At 37.1% G+C, this 18938-nt stretch overlaps 3 protein-coding genes across 4 annotated transcripts in view; 2 read left to right on the top strand and 1 right to left on the bottom strand.

The window, feature by feature from the left end:
* Window positions 1-3291: 3291 nt before the first annotated feature.
* On the top strand, window positions 3292-5226 carry LOC128673546 (uncharacterized protein). The gene is made up of 5 exons (XM_053751467.1): window positions 3292-3535; window positions 3661-3762; window positions 4072-4155; window positions 4314-4483; window positions 4942-5226. Exons 1-5 carry the CDS (start codon window positions 3386-3388, stop codon window positions 5030-5032), a joined length of 597 nt encoding a protein of 198 aa, XP_053607442.1. The 5' UTR covers window positions 3292-3385; the 3' UTR covers window positions 5033-5226.
* A 741-nt stretch (window positions 5227-5967) lies between these two features.
* On the top strand, window positions 5968-11592 carry Cluap1 (Clusterin associated protein 1). 2 transcript variants are annotated; one of them, XM_053751466.2, is made up of 11 exons: window positions 5968-6096; window positions 6395-6591; window positions 6874-7044; window positions 7453-7548; window positions 8036-8253; window positions 8551-8683; window positions 9147-9231; window positions 9586-9681; window positions 10301-10426; window positions 10756-10851; window positions 11173-11592. In XM_053751466.2, exons 1-11 carry the CDS (start codon window positions 6075-6077, stop codon window positions 11307-11309), a joined length of 1377 nt encoding a protein of 458 aa, XP_053607441.1. In that variant the 5' UTR covers window positions 5968-6074; the 3' UTR covers window positions 11310-11592. The 2 variants fall into 2 exon arrangements, with proteins under 2 accessions (XP_053607441.1, XP_053607440.1); XM_053751465.2 differs by having other exon boundaries at window positions 9583-9681.
* A 158-nt stretch (window positions 11593-11750) lies between these two features.
* The window catches only part of LOC128673544 (uncharacterized protein), a 59809-nt gene continuing 52621 nt past the window's right edge, over window positions 11751-18938 (bottom strand). The window contains exons 5-7 of the mRNA XM_053751464.2: window positions 15463-15594; window positions 14968-15146; window positions 11751-14684 (exon numbers count right to left, since the gene is read on the bottom strand). Coding sequence (XP_053607439.1) covers window positions 14564-14684; window positions 14968-15146; window positions 15463-15594 — 432 coding nt within the window. The 3' untranslated portion in view covers window positions 11751-14563. The remainder of the gene's footprint in view (window positions 14685-14967; window positions 15147-15462; window positions 15595-18938) is intronic.

Below are 18938 nucleotides of genomic sequence, written 5' to 3'. Positions count from 1 at the left end.
GCGATTTAATTATGAATGTTTAGTGTTCACGGTCTTAATTTTTAATTGCGGTCTTTTGCTGTGTGTTCGTGGAAAAGAGAATAGATATGCTGCACGGTAGACCGCGCAAGGGTGTCTGGCGCCGGCTTTCCTGATCCCTCTGAATTTTCTAACTACATATATGATAGACATTAACTTTTTGTCTGATTCAGAAAAATATAAACGAAAACTAGTTAGATCAGTTTCCTTCTATCACATCATAGTCATAATAATATGTTGCATTTGTGATCATTTCACCTGAGCTCATAGAATATTGTTATTTTTTCAGATCATAACTACATGAGTGCTGCTGCACTTTCAGGTATTAAATCATAATCAATTATTTCGTAAAATTAAGCTGATTAGCATAATAATTCAATAACTCCAATTAGTCTTGCTTGTTATAGTAGTGCCAGTAGCTGTTTTTTTAAATTAGAAACTATAGCTTCATTTAAATTACCTACCTGTCAATTAGAATATTATCTATGGGTACATTTGCATTAGCTACGGGAAGAATATTATTTATTTTGTATTCATTAACCTTATAAATTTCACCTTTAATGTTTCAGAAATAAGCTAGTCCGGTCTGGGCTTCAAACTTTATCATAATTTACACACTACACTTAAATGGTCAACTCCGAGGTGAATGATCAACTTGGAATTATGGCTTTGACTCCGTTTTTTAGATTATCCCCAAAACTAACATAAAAGTTGAAATAAATAGTATAAGGCGTAATAAACATGAATATTAATTTAAAAATTTATCTACGAAATAGCACTCAAATTTTTCTAAAATTTCATACAAAGCATACGCAGAGAAACTGCAGCAATAAGAACATCGAATTTACGAGCAAGTACGTCTATGTTCAAATGCATGGAATTCGGAAAGCCGTCGCGTGCGCGGGCGCTCCTCTACACCATTTTCATAATTGATGAAAGCATTGCCGATCTGCTGTATGCAGTATATCGCTGGACGCCAGAGTAAAATGATTGTTGAGTCATCTCTAATTCAAGATATGTGCTAGCTAATTTGATTGAAAATATAAATTTTGTCGAATAGCCATATGGTAGAAAAGTTTGTGAATAATTTAGGTATCTAATGCCACATTCACGGAAAGGGTAAACATATACAATCTATCAGAAGTGCAATCTCCGGCTTAACTAAATACCTATTCTTATAAACATGTCGGACCTAATTGCTGATGAATCTTTAGAGTTTCACTAATTATTTATAGTTTTTTTTTTTCATAAAGCATTTTACCGTATACTATATAATCCGCATTTGGTAAAAAAAATCTGCAAGTTAAGTACAATAATGGTCGATAACCAGCATCCGAATAAGAGACAAAAACTGTCGGTAACCACGCAGAAACTATTTACGACAACCGGCTAGTGTAATTTGCGTGATACACACAAATTCCTGATATTCGGCTAATCCAAGTAGGTACAGTCAATAGAATATCAACAATCAATTTAAACTTGATAAATAGGAGTGCACGGAGTGCATGACACTTCTAAATAGTATCTCTCTGGTAATATCTATGTTAACGGCGGCGGCTGTTATTCAAAATTCTAATAAATTTTAAGATTTTTCTAAATATACGTATCAACTAGCGATATCGCGTAGATTTATTTATTTATTCATTATACACACACATATAGGTAGGATAGGATTCCATTAATTATATATTTTTATACAGTTAAAATAAAATTAAGTTAACCTACACTATATTAATAAAAATAAATAAAGTTTATTACCTAGTACTCATGCCTCGTATTAAGTACCTAATGAACTCATATGTTATTTGGTGACTTGAGATCTTAGACTATGTGTTCAAAAGTCAGTATTTTTACGTTACGTAGGTAGGTACTCGTATATAGTTAAAAGTATTAAATCATATCGGAAACATTACAAAATAAACACGTCAATTCTTTTTGGTTTCGCATTCAACGCGCATAGGTATTCGAAGCGCGAATTCTACCGATTCAATTATAAAGCTCCCATAACCCACAAGTTAAGTCAAACAAATTAAGTGCCATATATACATAATCAATTATATTGCATGTTGAGCAAGCTATTATGTTGGTTGATGCGAGGAAGAATGCATCTTTTAATTTAATGATAAAACAATCTGCATATTCCGTGAGTGACGCCGGTTTTTTGGTTGCATCAATTAGTGCTACTCGTACGATGCGATAATCAATTAGTTATACGCCGGATAAAATGTGGATTTATGACGTTGGAATAAATCATGAAAACTAAGTAATAAATATATTTCTTTTATGGCTTAGATGCAAGTGACTAGTACAAGTAGTTCTACTTTTGCAACGTGATAAATACTAATAAATTTATTTTTATGACATCGTGTTACAGTAACGGTACAATCCAAAGGTGTGTAATACAGTTATTTTCTTGTATTATGTTATAGCGTTGCTGGTTTTTAATTGCGGTAAATAAAAGCTCTCATACAAACTACAATGTTCATGTGTTCGCGACAGTGTGTAGCCGGCATCAAAGTATTATCACTATCACTCATTACATAGATACCTAGGTACTGGAAATATTCTTTAATCTGTCTCCGCATCTGTCTGTTTCTGAGCTTCTTCTTGACGAGATTTCGATGCATCGCTGTGTGTATTTAGACCATTTATTCGTAAACATCGTGCGTATCCGGACGGATTGCTTCGCCAGTCTCACCTTCACCGGAAGCAGTGATGGTCTGTTATAACTACTAATTGGTATAGAAACTCATGTGGCACGCACAAGTAGGATTCGAACTAGCGAGCGACTTATCAAAACGCCTTGCGGTACTATAAAACTGTCCAAAAGTGTTAGTTACTATAGTTAGCTTAAAATATTCTTGTAGAAATGTGAGATGAGAGGGCGTCATGGACTGGAACGAGATCCTAATTAAATTATCTGGAGCGTGACACCCGCTCGCGTCTGTTTTTTCTTTTTCTGTTACTAGTTAAAACTAACAATTTTAATATTTCATCACACACAATACAAGAAAACACAAAGATTTGTCTTTGCAATGACTACTTTTGTAATGTTTTATCCATGGAATAATTTGATGATTCACTTTTGTTTGATTGAAGTATTAACCTATTCTTTTGTTCAGTTTCAGTTACCTCATTTAGTATGGCATATCGCATTAAATTGTATGATTAAATGCATCCGAGATTAACATTCTTTTGCTTGCTCCATTGATCGGTTGAAAAACTAAATTGTCATTTTTGATTGATAATTTTGACATTGACATTAGACTTATTTGTGGTTAGATTTTCATTGAGGTTATGTTATTTTTATCGAAAAACTGATAAAATAATGTTTTAAAAGAAATTGAGAATAGAATATACGCTAAATATGTCGTTCGCTACTGTTAGATTGGGTTTTCTTCATAAAACCATACAGAATTACAATACTTTGTTGACTAGATGCGCTGGATACAAAAGTTCGATTTCTTTGGAAACTTTGTATCCTAATAGCTCTTTGAAGCTGACTACACCTTCTTTTGTAAGTATTTTATTTTATCAAGTCTCAAAGATTTAATATCTCCATCTTCACATGTAGGGTTAATAACTAACAATCATAAGTTTAGTGATGTATTTTTACATAATATTATTGTTCTTTCATTTCAGAATCCTGATCCTAAAGAGAAGTTCTCAGGATTCATCCCTATTGAGAAATTAGACATCACATACAGTGCTAGTTCCGGCCCAGGAGGACAAAATGTCAATAAGGTGAATGTTATTTTTATATTTCAAATTCGAATAATTTATTCAAAAATTAAACCTTCACAGGCATTTTTCTCGACAATTTTTATATTTATAGTTATTTCTCACAAGCTACAAACTATTTTTCTAAATATCTAGCATTTCGGAATGACCACTGCTGAGAAAAAAAATCTATCTGCAATTTATGACAAAACAAATTGCCATTTTCTTAATAGTTTCATTTCATAGGAGACTAAACTGCTTTGTAGATTTTGAAATGTTTTGTCTTAAATTTTTTTATTTGTTTTAATTTTTATTTTTTAAATTGTATTTCAGGTTCATACAAAAGTGGATTTGAGGTTCAAACTAAGTGAAGCAGATTGGCTGCATCCAGATATAAGACAAAAATTAACAGAACTTGTGAGTATTGTAAAACTCTATATTAGGTAAAATATTGTTACATTATTTGTCTTTTTTATTATTCACCTACCCTATCTTTAGGTACCTTTTTCGTTTTTAGAGAGTCCAAGTATAAATCAAATATATATTTTTTCTAACATATTCATCTCTCATGCCAGCACGCCAAGAAGCTGACCAAGGAAGGCTACCTGATAGTTCGCTCTGATGTCACACGCTCACAGCAATTGAATTTAGCAGATTGCATGAGGAAGTTGAGAGAGATGATAAGAGATGCTGCTGTTACTAAGAAAGAAGCTTCACCAGAGACACAGGAGAGGATCAGACAGAGGTTGGTCATTTTAAATGGATTTTTAATTCACTAGTTTGGTATTCTACTTTTATACTAGCATCATTATCACTGTGACAGCCCTAACAGTTAGACAAAAAGAACTAATATGGCTGAATAATAGCGCAAATCTGACACTGTATTTGCACAATGATTATATGGTTAAACATTGCAGCACTTGTATAATTGTAACACTTTATATTCATATGTATTATTTCAATGTTTTCAAATATATATCTTTAATATATCTTTCTATGCTTTGAACTAAAAGATAACTTTTGACTCTTTGTAAGTCTTGTCAGAAAACTTAATCCATTTTCTTTTATGATTTCTATAAACTTCATATTAGTTTGTTGCTTTAAATTTTTTAAATATCCAATGATTATTTCTTAAAGATAGTTTATATTATTATCATCTAACAATAACGAAAACATATCACAATTTTGAATATTTGTCTCCAGGCATCTGAAGGCGGCGCGCATGCGCGTGGCGATCAAACGCGAGGAATCCCTGAAGAGAGCGATGAGGCAGCCGCCTGTGCTGGACTTATGATTCTTCTATTAAATTGGGCATATTGAACTGGAGCGTAGTTCAGCTCAGCAAGTGTAACACTCAGGTGAAGCAGTTCATGCTTCACTTGAGTATATACACTTTACTGAAGTGAATGCTGCGCCCTGGATAGTATTGTTTGACTCTGTTGATTGTTGCAAGAGAATGTATTAGATTAATAAATAAATTTATAGATACTGTGTGTGACTAATTATATATACTATATGTAAATTAGGTTTCTGGTAAAGTAGTGGAAATTTAAGCAACAGAGATAGATAAACAAAACCAATAAGCAGGAATGGACGTAGAATATAATGTATTTAAGGTTTAAAATTAATGAATGGAATCTTTGTTTACGTCAAGTTGAAACATACAGTAAATACATAAATTACGATAGCTCCTTACAAAAAAAATATAGCAATGTTTCGGGAATTACCTAACTTGAATTATAGCAGGAGTTATTAAATATTGAGTTTTAAGCGATATTGCCATTATTTTTGTGCAGGCGATTTACATTAGATTTATTATTATAATATCCTTGTCGACAGAGTCAAACGTATGTTTATCAACAATAACTTGCGTTATTTAATGTGTAATTTAACGGTTATTGTTGAGTATGCCCAATTTAATGTGGAGATACAAATTTATGATAATTATAAACAGTGTAGGTTTTAATTATTCCACCTGTAAGAGTGTAGTTACTTGAAATATTGTATGATTTGTGATGGAGTGGTGAAATAGCTTATTAACATAAGAAAATTGCAGAGAAACTGTAACATTAGATAAATAAAATATAACATTCTTTTGAGTTTTTGTTTAGTAAACTTGGCTAATCCTATTATTCATACAAAAGTGTGGAGCTGGCGGTCGCATGGAATTAGTAGGTACTCCGTCGAAGTAATAACTAAATCCATGGGCGTTGGTCATGTGGAGGTAACCATGGAAACCTGTCCTGTAAACAAAACTAATTTCATTTTTATGTCAAGTGATATAACACTAGCACTCTGAGCTTTTTTTGTTTGAAAATTATAAATTACTGCCAATCATGTCTTACAGGGATTTGAGGAGTAAGTACCTTCTCTTGTTGTACGAACTGCAAGGTAGCTAGCACAGGATGGATAGGATAGAGGTTTTACCCTAACCTACCGATAGCTTGATAAGGTTATTTCAAAAGAAATGTAAACATTAATTTCGATATCTTATATGAATCGGGTTTAGGCGCTAGTTGTAAAATCACAGACGAATTTTCAAAAAAATTAGGTCAATTTTTTACGCTGATCCAGGGCTTCATAGCGTCACAACCCAAATGCAACTGGGAACACTGTATGAACGTGATAATTTAGCGTCATAATGTCTACACAACAGATTTCAGCGAAGCCATGCGCGCCCTAGGCTTCCCCCGACCGATCTCATTGGAAAGCTTCCGCACTCCGAACTGGGAGATGGTGGAGGAGTGCCTGCGATGGCTCGCGGCCAGGGTGGAGCCAGACGCGGTGCTAGCTGGCGGCCGGGAGACTATGGAGCAGAGGGTGGCGTTGGTTACCCATGCTATCTCCTTGTTTGTCAGTTACAACTTGTTTTTTTTATACAGTTGTACTTAAATAAACTAGTAGACAAATTGCCAGATTCTACGTTATTTTGAAACTATCCAAGTTCCAGACGAGAGTTTGCATGTCTGTCTGATGTCATGGTTGCACATTTAAATCATTGTTTCATAATCAAGTTTAAAATTTTTATGTCGTGGTTCTCACTTGACGTCAAGAAAATCTTGACATTTTGTATTACCTAACTTCAGTTGTTATCAGGGATTTGTAATTATTTGTCAAACATTTCAATTCTTCCAGCATTCAAGAGCGAATCTCAAGCTGAACGGCAAGAAGATGTATGGAGCGGATGGGTGGGCGGTGCGCGAGCTTCTCAAAGTGGCCACGCTGCTGCGCGCGGCGCTAGAGTCACCGCCGCCTGATGAGCACCAAACTGAGACTGGAGCGTTGAACTATGATGTCAGCTCTAGGGTAACACGTTATATATCCTATATACCCACGTCATTATTACACAGTTTGAGTTAGACACAAAGTACGTACGAGATTTAACACTAACTGAACTATATTATATTTTATATTAGCGACCCGTCCTGGTTTCGCTTGGGTAAAAATACATTAAATTATACACCTAAACCTTCCTCAGGAATTGCACACAATCTATTGGTGAAAACAGCATGAAAATCGTGCACCGCATGTACAAGAATAATCTCTCCCAGCCAACACAGCCAGCCAACACACGGCATGTCTGGCACACACATAAGACTAACAGTCGTCATATGATCAGAGTTACGTAATGACTTGAATAATGAGCCATATCTCCTATTTAGAATGCAATCAATTAGATATACCTATTTATCAATTTATGCACATAATTTACAGTTGGCAGAAATCAAGCAGGCGCGTGCCTTAGCTACGGACATAACAGCGCAAGGGGCCTTCTTGTACGAGCTGCTGGCGAAGGAAGCTGAGAACAAGGTATATGCATACCTTTCTTATCTTACACTTATCTAATTTTATTCCAGTCAGCTAAAGGCATGTGTTGACTTTTTACGAATACCGCGCCATTTAGTGGCAATAGTCGTACATCCTAGAGAACTTGACAGTTTACTGGTGTGCAGGTTTTTTTCATGATGTTGTTTTCTTTCTCCGCCAATATGTGCTATGAGAACGTGAGTCAGTTTGGTTTACTCGTACAAACTCCAACGTCAAATGCCAGACATAGGATTCGAAAAGTCCCACTTTTCGATCACAATATTAATAACTGGATCATCGCCAATACAATCTATCAATTAATTTGTAATAGCCCTATCAGCGAACTGAGACAGTTGCTGACTCTAATTTATTGAACGTTGATTGCGTACCTAGTTCGTGAGTTTTTTTACCGCAAGGTAAAACCAGCAATATACGCCAAAGTTCAGAGAACTCTTTGCCGAAAATGTATAGCCGGCATAATGTATCGTAGGACCTGCGCGAGCAAGCCCTCGCCCGTCCTCTAGACATGTCTGCCATGGAGGCGTGTCTCCGGCGCGCGCTGGACGCCGTCGCCGCCAGGGTCGCCAGCGGCAAGGACCAGATCGAGAACGTGGCGGCCAGCGAGGCAGCGCTGGACGCTAAGCTGGAGAGGAGACGGGCGGAGCTGCAGAGGGCGGAGAAACGACTACATACGGTGCAGAAGATCAAGTGAGATATAACGTCAGCTCCGTTCGCTATATGACACTCCTACACTCTAAGGACGAAGATGACGAAGTATACCTATGCTTTCTGGGTGAAATGGTCCCAAAGTATGAGAGGATCGTGGGATCCTCTCATACTTTGGGACCACATGTGAAAAGAAAACCCAAAAAAAAGTTAGCTGGAAGAAAATGCTTTCGCGATATGTTTGCCTTTGCTCTCATTCATGTTTGAATACGGTATATATATAACTTATGGTTCTTCTCTAAATAAAGTCATCTATCTATAACTACGTCTCCACTCCAGGCCAGCGTACCAGGGCGAGCTGTCGGCGTTGGAGAGCGAGCTGGAGCAGCTGTGGGACCAGTACGTGCTGCGCTACCGCTGCGTGGAGGCGCTCAAACACCAGCTCAGCGTGCTGGAGAGCGCGCAGGCCGAGGTCAGGGTCTCTGTGTCACATATCTCCGTCGTCAAGTTTATAGACAGTCATCTGGTGACAACAGACGAGCAGTAGAACTTATTTCAACTTAGGACCACTTAATGACGTCAAAAATTTACTTAAAAAGTCTAAGCGGATTTCCAAAGCGCAGATGAAGAAGCGGCTCGACAACCTTCACCACAGCCTTTTCATCAAAGACATCAATTAACAAAGGGTTATATAATTAAAAACTGGTTCTAGCTTATAAGTATACTTAGATTTTTCTTCACTGGGAAAATGGACTAAATGGATGACCGTAATCAAGTCAGATCGATCTAGATATTCAGGAGTACTTTAAGCTTGATCATCTTTTGATTTTTCCTCGTGTTTCCGCCCTCATTAGTCATGAAGAAAAAGCAAGCTGTGGTGTGGTTGTTCTTGACCATTCTGAAATAGTTTCCTATTACAACCTCGTTCATTCCAGGCGGCTGAGGAGCAACAGGCCGCCATCATGCAGCTGATACACAAGTACGAGGCTGAAGATGTTCTTGGAAAACTTAGCGACTCGGGTATAGTAAACAATTATATACATACTTTACAGGCTCTTATTATATTGTTGACGTGGATGTCAATATCGTACGAGACGACTAAGGGACACATGGGCAGCTGATAGCATTACCAAAAGTTTCAAATCACAGTCGAATCGTATACATTTTAAGGTTTATTTTTATTGTTATTCGGGCCTCGGTCCTTACGGCTCCGAATGAAACTGTGAACATGCGTAGATGAGAGTGAAAGAGAGGTTAGATCGGTATCTTCTATTATTTTTGTTCTCTTTCTTTTCTTCTGTTATCTGCTGTTCTATATGTTGTTTAGAAATATTGTAATCTGTTGTGTGATAATAAAATAAATAAATGTAGCAGATGACAGTGAGTCGAGCGAGGAGGGCAAGGATCTGAGCGAGGCGCGGCCGCGCCCGGCCACCAGGCCCAAGACCCGGCTGAGGATCAAGACGGCAGGTCTGCAGTTGGTTGCTTATATTAGATACTTTTTAACGTACAGAGAAAACTATCGACGTATACGTTACGCTCATACAAGAAAGCGGACATATACCTAACTGTAGAAAATAATCTAAAATATATATATTTTTATAGAAAAAAAAAAGTTAGGTTTAAAAAGGTACAGAACTTTGTTATATTAAAATAGTGAAAAAAAAGCAATAATGGTATAATTAAGACCAAAACTTTTTCTATTTATATCGGCATTTTTCTCAGCAGGTTATTCAGTAATGCTGGTAGCTAGTTTGTAGCTTTGGTAAATATTATTTACATAATTTAAAATTTTAAGTGGAAAAGTGCCTGTAAAGATGTAATTTCTGCATAAATTGTTACTGCTTTGAAATCGATGATTTAGAAAAGCAGTAGAGCTGACTGAGTCATTGCGTCCGCTACATTTTTCGCGTAACTCGGACAGATGCCGACGCCAAAGCATGAACATTGCGTAGTTTGTACGAGAGCTGTTATTTACCGCAATAATAACCAGCTATGTATACCGAATCCGCAAAGTTCGACAAACTGTATCGGGATAATGTGTAGCCGGTATTAAACTGTGATTAATTTAATAAATGTGTAATGGTAGGTGGAGGGGCGGAGGCCCGGCGCGCGTTCGGCAGCATGGCGGCCGGCGCGCGCGACTCCCTGGACGAGATCCGCGACGAGGACGACTCTCGCTCCGACTCCGACCTCTCCGACACGCAGATCTATGGTCAGTGCACTCTTTGCCTTTGGGAAACTAGGGGGAGAACTATCAATTCAAAGGTTTATAATACTGTTTCTCTCTCTCATCTCGTGGTGAAAGGACAAACATACAAACACACTTTCACATATAAACTAGATGTTCCATTCAAGGGCTTATAACCTTTGGAAAATAAAATTGCACAGTACCAGTACGTCTTTCATATTTTTTGACAACCCTGACTGCTTTGTCGCCGCTGGCCACTGTTTTGCTTTTAGTAAGGATATCGAACAGCTGTATGAGGCACATAAAACTGTGATATTGCTATGAATTAAGTATGTATATAATATACCTGTCAGGCGCGTCGGAGGTGCCGTCGCGCTGGTCGCGCGCGCGCCCGCGCCCCGCCACGCGCACGCTCGCGGCCGATGATGATTTCGCTGACCTCATTGAAGGTAAACTTATCACTATCACTAAATAGTATAAAACAAAGCCGCTCCTCGTTTAACGCGACTGAGCAATGGGGCATGGCTTTCAGTGTAATTAATTGAAATTTTCAAGAAACTTTTTGAAATAAATGGACAACACTCGACGAATATACATACAGAAACGGGCACAACAAACCCAGAACCGCAAACAAATATTTGTGACAACAGGTACAAATACGCGCCCGCGCTGGGAATCGAATCCAGTACCTCCAGATAGCGTGCGGGGGCGGTGACCATTACACCACGGAGATCGTCGAAATCGGATAAGTGACAATTGTTGTATTTCAGGCACGGATCTAGCGGGGGTCGGGGCGGGGTCGGCGGAGTCGCTGGGCAGCTCGTCGGAGAGCGAGCTGCGGCTGACCAGCGCGCGGCCCGGCGCCGCGCACGGCCGCGCCTCCGCGCTCAGCGACAATGAGTTCTAGATGCATCACCTCTCTCTCTCTCTCTTATGAGCTTAGTATACTATCGAGTCGATTCACAGTAAGAAGCAGCAAACTAATCATATTGCGGTGTGGTTGTCGTCATGTCGCAATGCCGCACTGTGATTGGATAGCTACGGCTCACTGCCAATAAAATTTTTGTAACGTATACAAACTTAAAGTACTGGACCGATTTTAATGTAACTTGGCGCTGAGATAGACTAGATCTTCATGAGTAGACATAGGCGTAGTTATATCGCAAATTAATATTATAAAGTGAAAAACTTGTATTTATTTTATTTTTCTAACAAAATACTCAGACCAATTTTAATGAAATTCGACACAGCGACTACGGCTTTAAAAGTAACATTTACATTCGTCTAAAACCGAAATACTTAATAATAACTTTGTCTGTGACTTGGATTAAACAAATAAAAGTCGATCGAGTTATTAATAATTAAAATGTTTATTCACATACCCCACACTGTGGTGTCTTGTATATATTAAAACTTCTTTTCAATAAATATGTCTCAAATGTGTCACTAAAATAGACCAATAAACATAAAATCTAGCTTAGACACGAGTTTAAATGATATGTTACAAGTTACAGCTAATCAAGTTCTAAAGAAATATGTTATGTACAAAAATCTAACTTATGTACAGTTATGTCTTGTGATTTCACGTAGATAAGGGATATAAACCTTAACATATATAAATTAAATACAAATACATTTAGTATAATAAAATATCCCGGTTCCTTCCATATCCTCCAAAAAAATCTATATGTCTTATTAATGAAAATACGAGTGACTCAAGTGCGATTATCAACAGAAAAGTAGATCATAATTTCAGTCTTACAGAAAACCTTTTTTAATAGTGGCGTTGAATTTCGGCGTCGGCCGAGTCGCACGCGTCTTGATAAAGATCTTCTATAACACTTAACCATAGTCTTTTCCGTCGCTAACCACGCGCAAGCGCGTCACTCAGAAACTTGTGGGTTGTGGGATGATGGTATTTTCATTAACAATGTCTGATTCTTACATTAATTTTAATTAAACTAATCTATAAATAAAAAAATACTTCTATAGCTACCAATAATTTCAAATTTTCGAAGTTACGCACACAGCAAATATTCTGTAATAAATCAACTAGTAATAAGTAAAATTCAAAGAATAACAATTTAATACAACATAAAAAGAATAATATTCATTTCTAAATCTAAGAAAACTTCGTTTGAACAACAATTGAGCAAATTTTGGACACGTTGGTTTTCCCGCCAGCCATATGGCTATAATTTGGCACCGTTTAGGTACATAGGACTTCGTTTCATATGTACAAACATACAGATAGATTATATCTAATATTATTGCTAATTGAATGTAAACATTTTTCATCCAAGTATATTTCTTTACATAAAATTTTGACATTTGTTTATAGGCCTAAGGTTGTTCCTCCGGTTAGACTGTATGACAAGCCACAAGTCAGTTTAAGTACCTTGGTCACAGGTAACAGTTGATCTAAGAGATGCTGTAGACATGGAGCGCGAACACAGGGCGTCTATTAGAGCGAATATGCTGGCTCGTAGGTTCTCCCGCTGTTCAGTACAAGTTAAAATAACGCTTTTCAAAGCCTACTGCACTTCTTTCTACGCGGGAAGCCTGTGGGTTAACTACACAAAGACATCGTACAACACCCTGCGTGTGCAGTATAACAACGCCTTAAGGGCGCTGTTGGGGTTGCGCGCTATTGCAGTGCCTCAGCTATGTTTGCTCACGCACAAGCAGATAGTATTTTCAGCTATTCTACGGAAGAATGCTAAAGTTGCGTTACTGCTGCGCGGGGTGCGCGGGGGCAGCAACAGCGCCCTGAAGGCGATAGCCGATAGTGGAGATTGTCCTCTAATTAGCCATTTAATAAAAATTGCTAAATCCCTAGTAGAATATAAGTACTAACACAATTCGTTTTTAAGATTACTAACACAATGGATTCATATTGTCCGAAAATAAATATTTTTAATTTTTTATATTTTTTTATAGGCCAACCCGAAAAGGGTAGGTTACGAACTTAAAACAATATCTACTAGGTAGCCAACCTTTAGGATGAAAAGAAATGGTTTAGAGCGAGTTATTTCGTAGTTGTTTTCCATTATTTGTGAAGATGTGTTGGTTTCAGTTTACACTGAATTAATATTTCATGGATTAGATTAAAGTGGGGCTGTTTTTATTTTACCAATGAATTGTAGTTGTAAAATAAATATGTATATTATGTGATTTAAATTTAACCTTTTTTAATTATAGTTCTATGAAATGAATGAAAAATGCTCGCATCCATTTGACTAACAAACTACTTAAATAAGTCTTAAAGTACAGTACAGTATAACACAGATACTTGACGATAAACTCGATTAAACGACGTTTAGTAAAGTGATGTTAGTAAGACACGGTGTAGTAGACACAGGCAGCCTTCGAATTTTTATTATTAGGTAATATGGGCAAAAATTATCATTAGACTGAAGTATTGTAAAGCCTCTCGCTAAATTTTTGTCCGGAAAATTAACAATTTGTTTATGAATCTGTAACAAATGTATAATAAAACTGGTGAATGGTGTTTTATGTATGGTCTGCCTGTGGATACGGTGTTTGAATTCCACGTATTTACTGTTCCTTTTATCTAGGATTGTAATAAGAAAAATCTGCGTGCTGCAAAATAAATCTATGTGTGTTATTCGTAGGTAAAATGCATATTACCTAAATATTTGTTATTGAGTCGGAACCCTACAACATTTGGCATTTAAAAATTTAGAGTACGCATTATTTTCTATTACAAGCCTTTATAAGTTTACACTGTTAGTTAAATCGTGCGGAGTTAGTGAGATATTCGTTAGTTATTTACAATAAAATAAAATCAAATTGCATAAAGCTATCGGTTTAGTTTGGTATGATATTTTTACAGTTAGTCAATAAATCAACGAGTATTTAGACAGCTAATTTAACCGTAAGTTATAGCTTAGTGTTGTGACACATCCAAATAATAATAAAATAAATAAAACGCACCACAGCGACTACGATCCTTGACTTTTCATCTAATTACATAACCTTAAACTTTCTTCGTTTTGTCTCTAATGCCTGCAATAATGATCTCTTTGATCATATCCAGTAAGTACTTCTTTCAATTTAGCTGTTTCTTTTCATGCGCCTCTAATAGCACATACTCCATAAGCTGTAGGTCCGACGTGGACCCGAAACCCTCGGCGAAAGCTACAGATCCTCATGGGAGTGAGACGGTGAGGAGTCACTGCTGGTGCAGGTGAGGGAGTCGTGGTGCTCCGCCGCGTGTCGCGTCTCGTCGATCACCGCTATGAACTGCTCGGCGTAGGCCCTGCGGACATGGGAGAAAATGTTGAGAATGTTAGTTTCGGTTTGTCTGGCTGAGATGATGATGATACATACCACCAAATGAATGGCTTATCGAATAAAATTACCTATTTTTCTTTTTCTTTGAGATCAATATCAAAACGCTTTAGTGTCTTAATAGATTTTCTCCCCTGGCCTGGCAGAAGGCGTAAACCAAAAAGTTCTCCCTTGATGTTGTTATGCGTGCCAATGGTCGCTACTAAGGATACTGAAGACCGTGCCAAGTGGTGAAAAGAAGATTTCGTCACCTGTCGAGGCCGGTGTAGGTCCTCTTCAAGTCGGCGTCAGACATTCGCTCGCGCTCCGCTCGCCGCTTGCGATGTATGCGTTCGAGCGAGCGCGTGAGCTGCGAGTCGCGCTCGCGCCGAGCGTTCGAGCGCCGCCGCTCGTGTCGGGGCGAGCGAGGCGAGCGTCTGCGTCTCAAGCGCTGGAAATTATTTATTTTATAAATATAACAAAATAATACTCTTTATATTTATCTGTGTAGGAATGATTGCATCACTAGATTTCATTATTATGAGATTAAAAAAATGTGTTAAACATTTGTAATGATTTTACCACCTAGGTATTATGTCATCAAAATATGAAATAGTGGCAGGGTAAAGATGATCGTATATGTTCAATTACATTTCCTTTAGATTTAAAGTAAATAATTATGTTTATTTAATTTAATTCGGTTTTTAGCTTGTCTAATAATAAAAATTAACATTTCGTTACTTTTTTAATAATATCAGAATACTAACAGCGTCATGCACTGGGAAGTAGAGCGGCGCGTGCGGCGGGGCGTGCGACGGATGATAGTGCGCCGGCGGCAGCGGCAGCGTGGCGTAGCGCGGCGCGGGCGGCATCATCACACCCACTGGCATGCGCCCGAGCTGTGGACAATAAGTATACAGTACAGTTTCAATACTTCATCTATGTAATTAAAGTTCATATGTGAAGTGAGTTAATCACGCTCGTCGTTTGGAGGGCTTGGGTTGGGTTTGGCTAAAATCAATGAAAATATATAATTACGTGTATGTCTTTTGGTTAGTTGTTATTGTGTATTCTCGAGTTTGCATATATATACTATTATGATTTATTTTAACAATTTTTATTTGACAAACTGACTTAGATAATTACGTTTACGACAATAAATGCTTGCGACAAAGTTTCACAATTGTAACCACAAGTCATATATCGCGTCGTATCACGACGCATTGGTTTCGTTTGACCTGCAATTGCGGTTTTTGGAGAACATTGAAGGATATATTGGATACGTTAAATAACTTTTAATCGAATCGCACAGCAAAATACTATTCATTTTGGTTGGTTACATTTGGTATTTATTAACCTGGAAATAACGAAATAGGAATATCTAAACCGTGAATACCAAATATCCACCACGCCTGGCCAGTAACTTCTTTTTTTAATAAAGAATCAATAAAGGAATAGTTAATATTTTAAGATCTTTAGTTGAAAATACATCGAACTAAGACCTAATACCGCCAGACCAACGAGATAACTGGGTCACTTGAAGGTCAGGCAGTGGAAATGTGCCACACGAGACGAAAACACCGCGTGTATTCACAGAACAGCGTACAATGAGGTAAACTTGCAGAAAGTTGCGCGTGAGTGGAATATGAGGTAAAACCTACTTGTGGAGTACAAATACATTTAAATTAAAAAGACTATAGACAATAGACGACGACCTACAGCAAGCGGCGGTGGTTCTGATGGGCACAAAGAAATGCAACAAATTATTTAGATAGGTATACCTAGATTTAGTGCACAAGCTATGCTCATTATAACACAAGGATACTCCCCAGGGTTTATAATGTTATTACATTCGAAATTAAAACATGGTTGTACTTTTATCTGGTAAATAAATAAACCGAAACACATGTGAAATAAGACGGATTTATCTGACGATGAAATAAATCCGTCACTAAATTGTGAATACAAAGGGTGTGCTTGACAGGCGTCGTAAAACACAACTGTATAAATATATGATGAAATCCGAGAATAACTTAGTTGAAAAACAATGTGCTCATAGTTCGTAGGATATAATCTTAATATCATTATGAGATTCAACAATTTAAAGCTCATGAACGCTCCTAGAATCTACGATGTATCAGGAAATGTTTTATACCCACTGCCTTAAAGTTAGAATGCGCATGCCACATTACATTACGGAGAGTTTCTAATTCTACGGGCAAATGTTGATAAGTAGGTACGCCTAAACAGTTGGGTTCCATTCGAAAGGAAAATAGAAATAACGAACCTCACCCACCTTCACAATGAATGGAAAAGTGTGCTGAAAGGCGGTAGAATGCAAAAATTTTCTATATAAAGCTATTTAATACAAATCTTATTTCTTAGAGGAATTACCCCAAGAATTATGAATCTTTGGCATCAATATGAGACGGGTATCTCATCGGGTTTAGGTAATACTTTCAAAAATAAAAAAATAAAAATAAATGCATTCAGTATTAAATGCCTTAATGTTTGTAAAATAATTGCGCTAGCGCCGATTCGAGCAACTATTACAAATTAGCAACTAACTAATCTAATGCCTATAGAGGACATAATTCATCAGGACACTTAATGAAGTGCTGCAGGTACAGCTCGTGTTCGGAATGCCGTTCACCTTTGCCTGGCTGGAAACGAGATCACGGAGAGAACTGTAGCTGTTAGCGTTATGTGTCTATGGTCAGGAGATTGTTGTGTTACAGTAATCGTCATAATAGCGAAGAGAAGTGATGTAATGCGATCATTTGTTCTTAGTAACACAACCGTTTACTATAGACATTTGAAATCGTTCCCCTTTATTGGCAGAAAAATAGATTTTCCTGCCAATAAACACAAAAGTGTAAACATTGACAAAAAATGGCTATCATCATTCGCGTAAAGATCTAGCGAATCTGCATTGAATCCAGAAATAACGCAAGTTTCCACTAAGGTTATCCACAATACATTTTGAAATATTATCTCTAACATTGAAAACTTTTTATCATGAAAGAGAAATTAAATATTCTTGGATATTCATAGAGAAAACTATCTTTATTTGTGTCTTTATATTGCCAAACAATTGTCATATGAATGCATTAGGATAATAGCAATGTTGACAAGCAATAAGTACATGAAAAGCAGGTGCGCGGAGCTAATTCTCCAAAACCGGTACTTCGTCTATCGCGAACCGAACTGCCTTGATACATTTACTGATCGTTTGTGAGCTGGTTCTGTTTGGGTGGGATTACATTCGGTCTGCTTTTGTTTTGATGTATATTGTGAATCGCGTGAAATATTAATTTATTTATACAATGCCATTATTGCCACCACAGTATAATATCATTGTTTGTTATTTCACTGAAAGCAGGTGGACTTATACCTATTTGATCAACTTACCAACGTAGGTGTCTTTTAGATACGAGCGCAATAGGTGCACTATCTGTATGACCTTCAACTTTACTGATGCAAGTTCAATATTTTGTAGCACGATACCTACTATCTACCTTCTAAAATAATTTTAATCAATCGGTAGCACCATGCCAACTTTTTGGAACTTCAAACACAAGATTGCATTATGTTTCCAGCCCATTTCAACTGTCAACCCATGAGCTTACGATGTTTTCATCTTCATTTCAAGCTGTATTTGGTCAAGTGGAAGTCTGTTAGCTGAGCCTTTGTTCAACAATGGAATTTCTGTGCCGAAAATGCATTATTAGGTCTTAAAGTGACAACTCTGGAGATTATTTCAATCACAGATTCGCCACGATCGAGCAATTCAATGATGATGCCACTCAATCGTTACGAAATGTCGCACATACAGACAGACATGTACTGTTTTGTTTATTTGCATATACAATACATGTGTGCTTCGGACTTTAGTGTTGTTGCGAAATGAAGTGGTTGTTTGTTTATTTTATGAATTGGGAAATACGAGTAGCAAGAAGAGTTTGTTGATTTCATAACTTATTGATTAAAAGGTTACCTCTTTCGAGTTTAATTGCCGTTTTGAGTGAGGACTCTGATCAGTGCATCGTTGTCAATACATATCATAAATAATAATATAAAATGTTGCATGGAAAATATTCATTTCACAATAATTTAATAAGAACACGGTCGTTGTCCAACTTTTCTCATGATCATGTGGCTTCGAACTAAAAACAGGTATAAAGTAAATTAGTTTTTAGTTCAGGACATCGAGGATTTCGGTGGCACAGTGGATGGCACGCAG

This window comes from Plodia interpunctella, chromosome 11 (genome assembly GCF_027563975.2).
Source record: "Plodia interpunctella isolate USDA-ARS_2022_Savannah chromosome 11, ilPloInte3.2, whole genome shotgun sequence".
Classification (NCBI taxonomy): domain Eukaryota; kingdom Metazoa; phylum Arthropoda; class Insecta; order Lepidoptera; family Pyralidae; genus Plodia; species Plodia interpunctella.
Note: the sequence above shows the minus strand (reverse complement) of the source record. Positions and strands in the feature narration are given on the sequence as shown.